This window comes from Motacilla alba, chromosome Z (genome assembly GCF_015832195.1).
Source record: "Motacilla alba alba isolate MOTALB_02 chromosome Z, Motacilla_alba_V1.0_pri, whole genome shotgun sequence".
Taxonomy (NCBI): Eukaryota; Metazoa; Chordata; class Aves; order Passeriformes; family Motacillidae; genus Motacilla; species Motacilla alba.
Window position 1 is genome coordinate 20,811,549 of NC_052046.1, and position 14,476 is coordinate 20,826,024.

General features: G+C 38.2%; 2 protein-coding genes across 5 annotated transcripts in view; one reads left to right on the plus strand and one right to left on the minus strand.

The window, feature by feature from the left end:
- The window catches only part of CENPK (centromere protein K), a 25,966-nt gene extending 24,887 nt beyond the window's left edge, over window positions 1–1,079 (minus strand). Inside the window, exons 1-2 of one of the 4 annotated variants that reach the window (XM_038124342.1) lie at window positions 998–1,079; window positions 570–619 (exon numbers count right to left, since the gene is read on the minus strand). In XM_038124342.1, coding sequence (XP_037980270.1) covers window positions 570–619; window positions 998–1,079 — 132 coding nt within the window. The other 3 variants (XM_038124344.1, XM_038124341.1, XM_038124343.1) reach the window with 3 other exon arrangements.
- On the plus strand, window positions 1,047–13,939 carry PPWD1 (peptidylprolyl isomerase domain and WD repeat containing 1). The gene is made up of 11 exons (XM_038124334.1): window positions 1,047–1,225; window positions 2,507–2,609; window positions 3,220–3,320; window positions 4,544–4,664; window positions 6,498–6,945; window positions 7,524–7,714; window positions 8,199–8,388; window positions 9,396–9,577; window positions 11,734–11,815; window positions 12,389–12,571; window positions 13,573–13,939. The coding sequence occupies exons 1-11, from the start codon at window positions 1,078–1,080 to the stop codon at window positions 13,714–13,716; spliced, it is 1,893 nt and encodes a 630-aa protein (XP_037980262.1). The 5' UTR covers window positions 1,047–1,077; the 3' UTR covers window positions 13,717–13,939.
- The last annotated feature ends 537 nt before the right edge of the window (window positions 13,940–14,476 follow it).

Sequence of the window (14,476 nt, forward strand, 5' to 3'; positions counted from 1 at the left end):
GTGCACACACTGAAATGTCACTTTCGGGTGTTATTTCTTGTAGCTTGCAGTTTTCCCCATTTCAGTACGGTTAAATTACATTTCTATTTCCACACCATACCTGAAAACTGAAAGACTTTTCGGCATTAATAATAACGTCTTCCAGTTTCAACAAGTTATTCCTTCTTACCTTGTTTTAGGACTACATAATTAGGTAAGAAATACACACATGTCCAAGTGTAGGCTCTATGCTAGCCAAGGCTTTATGAAAAAAATCACAGAATGAATGAGATTGAAGAGACCACAGGGGGTGATCTGGTCCAACCTCCCGTTTTAAGCAGGGTCATCCCAGAGCACACGGCACAGGATTGTGTCCAGATGCTGCTTGAGTATCTCCAGCGAGGGAGACTCCACACCCTCTCTGGCAATTTCTTCCAGTGCATGGTCACCTGCACAGTAAAGTTCCTCCTCAGGTTCAGGTGGAACGTCTTGTGCATCAGTTTCTGCCCACTGCCTCTCGTCCTATTGCTGGGCACCACGGAGCAGAGCCTGAATGCATTCTCTTGGCACTGTCCTTTTCATACACTTACACACGTTAAAAAGGCGAAATGCGTCATGTGACCAAGCACATAACGACCAACTGCGGGAAGACGGGGAGGGAGGGGAGAGAGAAATGACAGAAGACTTGTGAAAGAGACTAGAAGGCACCTTAGGAAGCAAAATATCGGCAGGGTATAATCAACATCGCAAAAGCGGTGAGACAGGGAGCCCTCGCACCCCCGACGCCAACCCCCACAGCACATCGGCGGGAGGACGTGAGGGGAGACATCTCCGCCCACAGCCGAGGGACGAACGTCGCCCCTTCCCACCCGGGAAGCCAGCGCCCTCCCTGAAAAACAGCCCCGCGGCCCCAGCGGCCAAGAACGCCTCCCGGCCCCGAGGCGTCGGAGCGCCGGGATCCCGCTGAGCGCCGGGAGCCGCCCGGGACTCTCCCGCCGCACCTCCCGCCCGTTACTACCATGGCCGCTTCCCGCCGTCCGATCCGCGGCGCACCCGTCACTCGCAGAGCGCCCGGCGCGGGGCAATGACGTCAGCGCCATGGCGTCCGCTGTGCCCGAGCGCAAGCGAAAGGTGCCCGCGGTGGAGGCGGGTGGTGGCGATCCGGCGGCAGCGGACGAGGAGGATGAGGAGGAGCGCTGGGTTGGGCCGCTCCCGGGGGAGGCGGCGCAGGCGAAGAAAAGGAGAGGTAAGGGGAGGAATGAAGCTGTGCCCCGACTGGGGCCGGGGCGGTGGGATCGCCTCAGGCCCCGCCGGGCGGGAGCGGCCACGGCGTGAGGGCAGCTGTCGGGAGCCCGACTCCTGAAGCCGTGTCTCGTATGAAAGTGAGCACGGTGTGGGGAAACGTTCAGGTAGCGGAATTACAGAGCAGGGGTGCCCGATGCTGAGAAACTTGTGGCCGTTCAGCCTGCAGAAGAGAAAGCTACGTGGAGACCTAAAGGGACTTACAGGGAAGCTTGGTGCAAACTGAAAAAGGGGAAATTCACGTTAGCTATAAGGAAAAAATTCTTTACTGTGAGGTACTGGCACCGGTTGCCCAGTGATTTTTTGGGTGCTCTAGCCCTGGCAGTGTTCAAAGCCAGCTTGAATAAAGCTTAGAGCAACTTCATCTAGTAGGAGGAGGCTTGGGACTAGGTGGTATTTAAGGCTTATTCTAGCCCCTTAACATTCTATGACTCTTAAGACTTTTGCTTCCTCTGGAGAGCACTTGAAGGTTGAGAGCCCTAGTGCTGTGCAGCTGAAGCTGTGCTGTTTATTGATGTAGAGTTAATCCGTCTTTCAGATCATCACCCTAAGCTGGAGTAGCAGGAGAAACCTTTAGGCTGTGTTTTGGCATGTGGTGTTGATGTGTGCAGCAACTTCCAGGTCTCTGGGCATTACTTAAAGTTCTCTTTACTTAAAGAAAACAATATTCATCAGATGTAAACATGCACGTTCAGTAAAAGATACCATTGCACAAGTGTTAACAAGTAGGATCTAAAAATCAGAAACAAAACTCAGAATCAGATTATTTTAGGTTAGCCAGTTAAACAAAGAAATAGGTGGATACCAGCACTTAAAAGTCAGACTACAGGACCTGTGTGGTACCACAAATCTTATTAAAACAACAGGGGCACATGTGGGTTTACAGTGAAATGAGGCTCAGATGACCTTCTGTTTTCTGGCAGTAACTTAAAAACTGTTGATTGACTTTGGGTTTTTTGAAACAATAAGACAGTTACTGTAACAGTTGCTTTAAGAAGGAAGACCAATATGAGTTAAAGCAGCATTTGAGTGGCTTTAGTCCACAGAAAATGTGTAAGTCTGAGTGCAAAGCCAGAGCTAAAAGCCCTTTAATTATGTTTGCACAAAATCCTGCATATTTTTTACTAAATATGAGTAAGCGATAAAAGGATAAGTAAAAGAGAACAAAACGTGGACGTAACTCTATAAAAATAAAAATCTTGACTTTTCTTTCTATTCTGTGTAGTTCTTGAATTTGAACACGTTTATCTTGAAAATCTACCGTCGGCTTCAATGTATGAACGCAGTTACATGCACAGAGATGTTATTACACATGTAGCATGTACAAAGTAAGTAGTTTTGTTCTCCATCGTATTTCTTTGTCTGGGATGTATTTTTGTGTAGGCTAAGAAATTTTCACTGTAGAAGTTTTGTAACGGAAAGTTACAGTGTCCTGAGGTGGTTTTTAAAGGGTGGTGGGTTTTTTTAAAAAGTAGGTGGCTTACCTAGAAGCAAGATATAAGTTGGTTTTTTTTAGGCTAAAGGACGGTCTTAAAATCCTTGTTAAAATATACAGGAAATACAGGGGTAACTAATAACTTACTCCCTCTGAAAAAATATCATTCACCAGAATTGCAGAGAACACACACACACACACACACATGCACATATTAACTGCTATGAAACCAGACTTAAAATAGGAGTTATATTTACATATTCAAAAAGGATAGTGTTATATTTTTCTTCAGTTTGACTTTCCATAGATTAATCCAGAATGCAGTAAGATACCTGTTTTGTTTTTCCAGGAGTTATAGTACCCATTCAGACAGACTCTCGGAGTAATTTCTTGAGATTTCATTCTCTGCACAGTGTTAATTCTAGTGCAGATTACTGACCAGTGGGAAGGTGCATAATGTTTGCTCCTGTTTTCTTTATATTATTTTTCTTTTCTAATTGTAGGACAGATTTTATCATAACAGCCAGTCATGATGGACATGTAAAATTCTGGAAGAAAATAGAAGAAGGGATTGAGTTTGTTAAGCACTTCCGAAGTCACTTGGGTGAGTAGTTGCTCTTTCTAATGTAAAGGACTTTACTTTTTCCTCTCCCTTGCTCTTCGTGGTTTGAAGAGAAAGTGCAAATGGATAGAGAGATTCTGGGGTTCCTTTTGTCTAGTCAGAGATTAAATGGTATCTATCAATCTTCCTTTTATTCCTCTGTCCTGTTACAATTTGCTCCCAAGCTGTAGCAGTGATAGGATGAAAATTAAACATGAAAATGAAAACTGAAGTCTTTGCATTACCTTGTGCCTGATTGTAGGGAGAATATCTGGGACATAAGTGAACAAGATACACAAAAGTGTTCATAAAATCCAGAGAAGTTTAAAAATATGTTACTTTAAATAAGGATACCTCAGTCTTTTTTTTTTTTTTTTCCTTGTAGTATGGAAAAAAAGCAGTTATTTTCATCTGGAATACTGTAACTGTAGAGTAAATTCTGCCTTATTGTTGTAATTATCAGACAAATTGCAATTAAGAGAAACTTTAACCCAATTTTCTGAGCTAGTAAGTACACAAAGGTTTTCAACACTATGCTAAGCATTAAATAGGCTGGACAGAAAATAATATTTTCAACAATATTAGAAATTATTATATGCCTGAAGGAAAAAAATCCAGTTTGATAGGCAGAATGTTACAGTAAGAAAAATGTTTAATAATAGGTAGTAAAAGTAAGGTTTCCTTTTAGAGTTACAGGAAACGCTAAAGTCTGGTGTTAATCTTAACTATCAGCTTCTTATTATATATAGAAGCAAATGGTGTGAACAAAACCTACCATGTGAAAATCAGCATTGTGAGAACTTTATGGAAGGCTCAGTTGCAGAGGAGTTCTGAGTATCATGGGTGTAATAGTCTGTAGACTTCTGCTGCTTTTACCTTGTTGAGAGATGCAAACTGAGGAGCACAGTATGTTTACCTCATCATAATGTTCTCAATTTTCTAAAATCAACATTTTAAACTAAACTTACTGCCATTATAATATTTTACTATTTTTTCATAAATTGTTCATTATCATGTACCTGAGTCTAAATGCTGATAGGCCATAAAGTGTTGTTTAGTGATTTTTTTTTTAATAATATTTTATTGAATTCAGGTAGGGTTTTAAATGGAAAAGGTGACAAAACAGTTCGGAAACAGGTTCAAGCCTCTGTAGGTTTTCCATATGTAATACTGAAATGAAGGACATCCTTTCCCATTTCTTAATAGTATCTTAAATTAATTCACAGGTGTTATTGAGAGTATTGCTGTTAGTTCAGAGGGGGCATTATTCTGTTCTGTTGGAGATGACAAAGCGATGAAGGTGTTTGATGTAGTCAACTTTGACATGATCAACATGCTGAAACTTGGGTAAGTTACTTAGTTCTCAGAAGTGTTCTTTTGAGATTATCAGTGGTGGTTGTTTTGCTAAGAGAAGTCAGTAATTTGGGGTTTTTGAATTCTTCCCTTTCCCCCATGCCCCAGTCATATGAAGTTGAGTAAACTGCATTGTCTGAAACGAATCCAGTGGCTGGAGACTGCTTGACTGAATAGAAAAAATTACTACTGCAGCACTAGAAGAGAGGAGTAGAAAAGGAGCTTCCTCGGTGTTACATATTACACACTAAGATGTAGAGTTTCTTCAAATATTTAGCTAGGCATAATTTCTTTCAGTTTAAAAATAACAGTCTATTAGTAGTTACATTAGGGAAGAGATTTGGCCTGCATGTATTGTCTCATTTGTTGTCATAGGGATACAATTTCCTTTTTCTGCTAGAAGCAATATTGTTGTTTTCTCTAGTTGTGTAGTTAGGTACATACACAGTATGTACCTAAAGGATCTGGGAGAAACAGAATGGATGTTACTGGAATTATAACAATACCAGAGAAAAACAAACCCCACACCATGACGTATTGGTTAATTTTGAAACTGAATAGAAGTATAAAGTCAGGGAAAAACGCTTTTACAAAGAAAATGTAATAAAAGCATATGCTATCTGCTTGCTTTGTTATAGTTTTAGTGTCATCCTCCAGATAATCTACTTCACCTGTAGTAATTGATTCTCTCTTGGTTGTCTATTCTGGAAAAATTCCAGTTAGGCTTAAGCTTTTAGGTTTTGCTGTTATTTTTGATGTAGCCCTGTACTGTTACTACATAATTGGTAAAATTATAGAGAAAAGAAAAATATATTCAAAAAAGCACCCCTGATCTTTAGAGCTTTCCAGTTCTAACTAATCTATAGACCATGGCTCTCTGCAAATCTTTAGCTCTCTGCTTTATGCTTCCATCTGTGATCTGGAAAACATTGGCTATTTCTGCAGAGACTTCATATTTATTTATTTGATCCTGTACTTCCTAATGAATTTGAGACAAAGTATTTGTTTCTCTTTCTAGACAGAAATTGAAAATCTCAATTATTGGTGTCTGTCATAATGTCAGAATATCATCAGTCCATCAGCATTCATCAGTTCAGTTTGGGAAAGGATACTAAACATGTGTTTTCCTCTTGAGATTGTATCATTTTTTTGACATTTGCAATTTAGTTTGAGTTCTAGTTTTCAGAATATTTGCATTACAGACTTTAAAACAGACATAACTTTTATTATTGACTATATCTCTGACTTGTCTTATTTGTAGGTTACACTTTTGCAAGTAGCAAATGAGTTCATTCTTAAATGCACTCACTACCCTTATTGAATATAGGGGGATTGTCTTAATTTTGTTTGTATCTTCTTGGATATTTTGTGGTTTTGTGTTTTTTTTCTGGCAAGATCTAGTTGAACTTTTGCAGAAGTGTATGCCAGAGGTGCAGTTGTCTTCATTTCTGCTGAATCATTACTTTAAAAATGGAGGTATTGACTTATATAAGTTGAGTACTATTATTATTAATGCCACTTGGGCTTTTTATCTGGATTTCTGTCCAAATTCATCCTTTTTACCCACTTTCTACTTGGACTAACACAGCCTCTTTACAAAACAATATGGAAGGAACAGAAATTGGTAGTCTTCCACTGAATAGTATTTCTTGGTAAAACTTGTTATAATATGCTCAAATTAGCAAGATATGTACTAGCAAAACTAATAAATAAAGTTTAAAATTTGCTTCTGGTGTTTGATTTCAAGTTTACAGCATAACTTGACTCTTACCTAATTAAAACCATTCCTAGTTTATTTTTTTTTTTCCTTTCTGCTCTTTGTTGCAGCTACCACCCTGGCCAGTGTGAATGGGTATATTGCCCTGGAGATGCTATATCTTCTGTTGCAACATCTGAGAAAAGCACAGGAAAAATATTCATATATGATGGACGAGGAAACAACCAGCCACTTCATGTTTTCGATAAACTCCATATGTCTCCTCTTACTCAGATACGCCTGAACCCTGTCTACAAAGCAGTTGTGTCTTCTGACAAATCCGGGATGATCGAGTACTGGACCGGTACTCCTCATGAATATAAATTTCCCAAGAATGTGAACTGGGAGTATAAAACGGATACCGATCTATATGAATTTGCTAAATGCAAGGCTTACCCATCCAGTATAAGTTTTTCACCTGATGGCAAGAAAATGGCCACTCTTGGGTCTGACAGAAAAGTTAGAATTTTTCGTTTTCTGACGGGAAAGCTCATGAGAGTCTTTGATGAATCTCTGAGTGTGAGTTTTGTCTTGTTTCTCCTTCTTGGAATGTTTTCTCTACTTGAATTTGTTTGCCAGCACATTCACCTAAGCTATAATTTATTTCTAAAGGCAACCTTCCTTCCCATATTTTTCTTGCAAAAAAGGCCTTCTGTGTTCTCTTGCTTGTCTCTTAGATTGCTTTGCCCCAAAATGAATTCTTACTGGTTTATGTTACCTGCATAATGAAATAGAGTTGTTGATTTTCATTTCTGTTTTCATGCTGCTAGATTACATTTAACTAGAAAGCACTTGTGGAAGATAGTGGAAAATGCCCATTGCAAGTAACATCATGAAAATGAATTAAATTTGTCATCTTCTGAGGAATCTGATAGACGACTGCACACTTTCACATGCTTAAGCCTAGTCCTACAACATGCCTGTTGTATCATTAAAATAAAGAGAGTATTACTTCTATTTACCTAAACCCTTCAGTTAAATTTGAATGGAGTAATCTCACTTCAATTCAGTATTTTCTAATCATGTGAATCAGTGTTTTACTGGGAAAAAAGTTTAAAATATGTGAATATAGTAGTGCTGGGGTTTTTTTTTTGTAGATGTTTACTGAACTTCAGCAGATGAGACAACAACTGCCTGACATGGAGTTTGGCCGGCGTATGGCAGTTGAACGTGAGCTGGAGAAAGTGGATGCAGTAAGATTAATTAATATAATTTTTGATGAAACTGGACACTTCGTTCTCTATGGAACTATGTTGGGCATTAAGGTCATAAATGTAGAGACTAACAGGTAAGTTCCAATGACATACATCGAGATAAATTTCTGTTTTAAAATCTTTATTCAGTCAAATTTAGAGCATATTTAAAACTTGATATGACTGTGGAGGTGTCTGATCTTTTGTGTTGTCATTTGAGAACCTTACATTACACTGTAAGGCTCTCATTCTTTGTAAGGAGTGATTGGAGATTAGAGCTTAGACAAATGACAAGCACATGTGTATTAAAAATGTGTAATAGTCAATTAATCTCTGTCTATCTGGATGGGATAATGTAAATGTAAAGTAAAGGTGGATCATTTAATTGGAATATTTATTGCATGAAGAGGCTGACTGGTAAATTAAGGTACCAAGTTTAAATAGAGAAACATCGTAGAAATGATTAGTGAATAATGATTTTGAGAGGATTTTGAAATTATGAGTCTTAACAGTCAGAAAGAAGACATTGTCTGACTGTGAGCAGCTGAACATTACACTTCTTTACATGTTGTATTTCAGGTGTATTCGTATCTTGGGAAAGCAAGAGAACATCAGAATGATGCAACTGGCTTTGTTCCAAGGAGTAGCAAAGAAACATCGTGCAGCAATCACTATAGAGATGAAGGCATCTGAAAATCCTGTTCTCCAGAATATTCAGGCAGATCCAACAGTAATCTGCACAGCTTTTAAAAAAAACAGGTTTTACATGGTGTGTGGGGTTTCTATTTAAATAGCTCCATTCTTGTATTGATTTATCTATGTTATTTTTTGTTTTTCTCTTTGCATTTTCAAGTGCTTTTTGTAGTTGTAAATGTAGCTTTTACAAAGGAGTCTCTTTATATTGCAAGTATATTTAGAATTTTTATTTCTAACTATCTATACGTTAACTAGAAACAACTGTGATTTTTTCATAAATTTTTATTCCCCCAAGAAGATAATATCCTCTTGTTCCTGTTGAAAAAAAAAACGAAACAAGTAAGAACACATAAAAAACTAACTAGATTTTATAAAGAAACAATAAGCAACAGTATGCTTAAAAAATATTATAGAAAAAAAAAATTCAGACCAGAATCAGGACTTGGTAACACTAAGGACATTATAAGCAACCAAGAAAGGAGTCATCTTCCTGTTTACAGTTGGGTTTTTAGGTGAGATGGAACCAAACAGACAAGCAATTCCAGGTTGGTTAGTAGCTGATAGGAGAGGTCATAGCCACAGAGGTTAGAGATTGGACTGCCTGTTATGCCTTAAATTTGATGGGTTTCTCTATAGTTTTATATTAATGCAGTATTGGAATAAGATGATTTATTTTAACTTTGTAGCACAACTGTGAAGCACAACTAATCCTTTTGGCATAAAACCTGCCAGTTTTTTTGAATATAGCAGAACAGCCTGGTATTCTCCACCTCATTTTAAAGAAAAGATGCTGAACTAATGCAGACTCCTGTTGTAAAAGGGAAAGTTTAAAGATAACAGATTATTAAAAGTTATTTGGATTTGCATGTAGTTTTACTGGAATTTGTGACTGTGGAAATGCTGGTAACACAACACAGCAGTCCAAGGATAGACTGTCTGTGAATTGTCTTTGTACTTTTCAAATTGAATTGGGTGTTCAGCAGGTTGAATAAGGACATTGATGTGTTGGGTTCAGAGCACTGTGTATTATAAGATGAAAAAAGAAAAAAGCAGTTAACCTTTTGTTCTTTTGTGCTTCAGTTTACTAAACGTGAACCAGAAGACACGAAGAGTGCAGATTCTGACAGAGATGTATTTAATGAGAAACCTTCTAAAGAAGAGGTCATGGCAGCCACTCAGGCAGAAGGTCCCAAAAGAGTGTCAGATAGTGCCATCATCCACACAAGCATGGGAGATATTCATATCAAGCTTTTTCCTGTTGAGTATGTAGTTGCTGTTTTTTCTGTTGTTTTGGTTTTGTTGCTTTCTTCTATCCCTTGTGGTTGCAGTATTCAAGACTTATCTCATGCTAGAAATCATTATTTTCTTTCCCTTTTTCTGCTGTTGTTTCCTGACATTTTCTTAATACAGTAAGGTAGGAATGTGACTCTTAACAAACAGAAATAAAGTAGGATAAAAATAGGTCTAAATAACAGTCTGGGGCACAGGAGTTTTTGGAATTTTATTTGGGTTTATTCAGTTATTGATTCAGGGAGGGTGTTCCTTTTTTTTTGTTCTTGAACAGGTAATGATACTCTTCTGCGTAAGCTCTGTATTGTAAGGTAGTGCTGTTTGCACAGATCTTGAAAAAGAAAGATGATATTGGCACAGCAGATTTGGCAGCAAGTCTGTGCAAGCCAGAAGAATAGTAGTTGCAACTTCCGAATGTGGCTACGCTTTGTTATTGCAGCTCGTTTAAAAGCCATGTAACATTTATACCAGCATATAATACTAGTGTTGTGTATATCACAACAGAATTGAAAAGTTTTATGTATGACAATTGCGAAAATCAGTGTGTCCTCTTCTCTCCTTCATGATGCAAAAATTGCAAATATTCTGTTATTTAACCAGAAATTTATATAATACATTGCTATACATAGAAACCTAAATTATGTTGATGTACTCCAGGATTCTTCAAAACCAAATTCGTCTTTGGTCATAAGCACAGGTAGGGCAACCTCAGTTCTGCCCTGTAGGGCTACCAGACTTCTACTGCTGTCTTCACCAGTGTTTCCTTGCATCTGGCTCTACTTTCTGGAATTCATAATTTTAGCATATAGGTTGTAGTAATGATAGAGCTCTTGCCAGTGAGTGACAGGTCAAACAACATTAATTCTTTTTTTTAATTGTCATGCTAATTTGTCATATCTTCATGCTCAGTATTGCAGGGTGCTTCACTGCAATGTTCTCTATGCAGTTTTAAATACAGCATTACAAGGGTTGGTTCGTCCATTGTTAGGTTTGTCCTTTCTTATTGTAGTATTTTCTTCCAGCTGAGCTTTAAATTAAAGTCTCTTTAATGTGATTAAACTTTAAAGAAGAGCATATAGAATATGGCTCTGCACACCTTTGAATTCTTTGGTCATTTCGTTGTGAAATAAAGTTGTGAATCACTCTGTACTGCTCAGCAAGAACTGGGACTATAATTATTTTGTTCCATTAGTTATGACATTGTTGCTCTTTTTCACAAGATAGCTTAGAGTGTCACTAAAACCCAAGTTAATGTTCCTTTTCACAGTTAGACTAGAGCAACTCTACAGCGTGGACTCAACTTGGCCATTTTCTCCTTATTGAGAGTGCAGATAAAAACTAGGGAACCTATAGTCAGTGGTGCCTTGAACTAGGCCTTCAAGAGACAGATTTGGTTTCTGGCTCTCATGGTTTAACGCCAGCCAGCAACTAAGCCCCCCAGAACCACTCGATCATATCTGCCTTGGCAGAATGAGAGAGCACTGGAAGAGTAAGAGTGAAAACACTTGTGAGCTGAGGCACAGACAGTTTAGTAGGGAAAGCAAAAGGCATGTGCCCAAGCAAAGCAAAGCAGGGAACTTGGACAGGCAGCTATCCCACTATCTCCAAGAAAACAGGGCTCCCTCACACGGAGTGGGTACTTGGGAAGGTAGATCACCATTACTCTGAACGTCCCCTGCTTCTTCCCTCAGCTTTTATGTGCTGGAACATAATGCCATATGTGCAATGGAGCACCCCTGTGGTCAGCTGGGTTCAGCTGTCTCAGCTCGGTCCCCTCTCAACTCCAACAGCCCCAGCCTCCTCACTTGCAGGGTGGGATTAAGAGCAGAAAAGGCCTCAACAGTGCGTAAGCCCTGCTTAGCAACAGCTAAAACATCCCCATGCTATCAACACAGCTGCTGCTTTTCTGTGTAATCACACAGCTTTGTACTTCTTGAGCTTTTTGCTTTCAGCTCTCTTTAAGCTTAGGTTTGAGGAGTTGGAGCTTTGTTTTTTCCTTATTTGGCTAAATCCCTTCCTACAGAGTCCTGAAACATTGCACAGCACAAGGGGGTCTTAGTCCCAGCTGAAATCTTTATGGCCCTGTCACCAGACAAATATGACTGTCTTTTCTGTTACATGATTTTAGGTGCCCCAAAACAGTGGAAAACTTCTGTGTGCACAGCAGGAATGGTTACTACAATGGACACATAATTCACCGTATCATCAAGGTAACTTGCAACATGTTAATTTTTTGTTAATTTATGTCATGTACTCTGGTGGTCAGTCCTCTATTAACACTTCCATTTCCCTTTTGCTCACAGGATTGTTGGAGTATCTTTAGAGTTCCTTGTAAATTCTGAACAGCTCTAAAGTTTTAAACAGCTTTAACACTTAGTAAAGTTGTCGTAGCTGTTCTGCAACTGATAACGTAGCAGAAAAATGAAAATTGAAAGATAAGTCCTACTATCCTGCTTGAATTAAAATTTTGCTTCATGTCAGAAGGCCTTTCTTGTAAGGCTTCTTATTTCTGTCACAATCAAGTGATAGAGCCTAAGAATTTGCAGAAGGTAGAGATAGTCAGGTTTCTGTCCTTCATTGGCAGGAATAGTGAGTAACCTCGCTTTTTCTCAAGTACTTGACAGACACTTAAAAAAGCCTTAAATGCTTTCTCCCTTACACACAACATTTTAACACATTTTTTGGAAATGTTTGAAATAAGTTTGAATAAATGTCACCTAGCATATAACACTTAAGGTTATGTATTCTATGCAGTAATGTGATAACATATAATTTCTGTGCAGGGTTTCATGATTCAGACTGGTGACCCAACTGGTACAGGAATGGGAGGTGAAAGTATTTGGGGAGGAGAATTTGAAGACGAGTTTCATTCAACTTTACGACATGACAGACCATATACACTCAGCATGGCTAATGCAGGACCAAATACCAATGGATCCCAGTTTTTTATAACAGTAGTGCCAACTGTAAGTAATACTAAAAGCTCAACTTAAAGCCTGAGAGGCTACTTAGACAGTAAGAAATCAACTTTTTTCTCATGGAAAAAGGAACACACTAGTTCTTACTTTACAAGTAATTGATGCTATATGGTGTGTAATGTATAGGCTTTACTGAAACTGTCCCTTACAAGATAGAAATACTTTTCCATCACTTGTGATAAAGAGGCCTTTTGCCTTTAAATGGAGTGAGGGTGGTATAAAATTCCTAGGCATGTTTGCAATTATGTATTACTAAAGTATCTTATGTTAATAATAGTGGGTTAAACTTGATGGAAACCTAGGTATAGCTTAGATTGTTTGTGGTTTGGATATGGTGCCAGGATGTCTGTCTAATATTGTCTAATTGTAGCTGTACAAGGAAGCCAGTGTTCAGGTTTAAAAATTTCATTTGATCAGTGTATAAATTCAAAGCCAACAATAAAAATTTTGATATGTGAGTCTAAGATACAGAAACCAAATAATTAAAAGTAATGTCTATAAAAACTGCATTCTTATAGCACTTCAAAGTAATATTAAAAAAAACCTATCAACCATAGTTCTGAGGTTTTTTAAGTTGTATGAGGGCCTATATTCAAATTGGGCACACTAAATTAGTATTAAATTGGGTACTATTCTGTACTAGCACTTAAAATTCCTCTGTGAAAATAACATGAAACAGAGTGACTGAAACAACGTTTCTGTGAATGAGAATGCACTTTAAAATGAACTATACAATGCTGCTGCACTGGTAGAACATGACCTCTGTTGTACTTTAAGAAAGCAATTGAAAAGGTAAGCTCAAATGCAGATGAATATATGTTAGCTGCATTCTAGTTTCTCCTTGCATGCTAATGTTTACAGGGTGTTAGGTTCCATAGTCTGGACACACAAAATGTATCCATGTACATTTTATTTTTGGTTTGGTACCTAACCTACACGCTGCTTTCTACTTTAATATGGTTTTCTTTTTCTCCTGCGCTTTCAAACAGCCATGGCTCGACAACAAGCACAGTGTGTTTGGACGGGTGACTAAAGGAATGGAAGTTGTTCAGAGAATCTCAAATGTCAAAGTCAACCCCAAAACTGACAAACCCTATGAAGATATCAGCATCATTAATATAACAGTGAAGTAAGGCAGGCGTTGAAGGCTCCTGCTTAAGTAGAAAAAAACTAAGCATGTGGGACCCAGAAAGGGACCTAGGAAGAACACACATTTTTGATAGTTCCTAGATATAGCAAATACCAGGACAGAGCAATCACCAGTTCTACTATTTTTAATGTACCTAAAGTGCCCTGATTCTGCATTTCTGGTAACTTTGTATTTTAAAGTAAAAACATTTACATGTTTCTTACAAAGGCTACTGTCTTTCTTGCATCTCGTCTATGCAAAATTAAAGATAAAAACCCCCACCACGTCCCAGGACAGTGTTTGTAACTTTTTCATGTTTATTTGCATCTTTCATATTTAATTAATGTTTGACAAAGTAATCTTTGACAAAGGAAAAGGCCAGAAATACTAAGTTGAGTGAACTTCTCAATCCTTTGTACGTGTATCAAAAATTAGATTAAGTTATGGTACTGTTGGCTGTGAAAAGCAAACACTGTAACCTACCTCTGTTCTTTAAAAATAGTTGTGTACACGTCTTTGTCCAAGAGCATTTATCAATTCTTAAAATGCCAGTGTATAAAGTCTTTTGCAATTTGTTTGGTTCTTCCAGTGATTTTTTTTCTTTCATGCTTTTTTTGCTTTCTCTTTATTTTAGCCTAGTGAATCTTTTTTTTTCCTGGCTTCATTTTTAGCCAACATCCTACAAACATTACTGCTTCTACTGAAATACTTAATTTATTTTAAACTATATCTAAACTAAGCTTTGCATCAGCTGTTTCTGATGG

What these genes read in the sequence shown, in the direction of transcription:
- PPWD1 (XM_038124334.1), top strand. Translation starts at nt 1,078, where the DNA reads ATGGCGTCCGCTGTGCCCGAGCGCAAGCGAAAGGTGCCCGCGGTGGAG. An exon ending in GCAGGCGAAGAAAAGGAGAG is followed by an intron (nt 1,226 to 2,506) that starts GTAAGGGGAGGA and finishes TATTCTGTGTAG; the next exon opens with TTCTTGAATTTGAACACGTT. An exon ending in AAAAAAACAGGTTTTACATG is followed by an intron (nt 8,389 to 9,395) that starts GTGTGTGGGGTT and finishes TTTGTGCTTCAG; the next exon opens with TTTACTAAACGTGAACCAGA.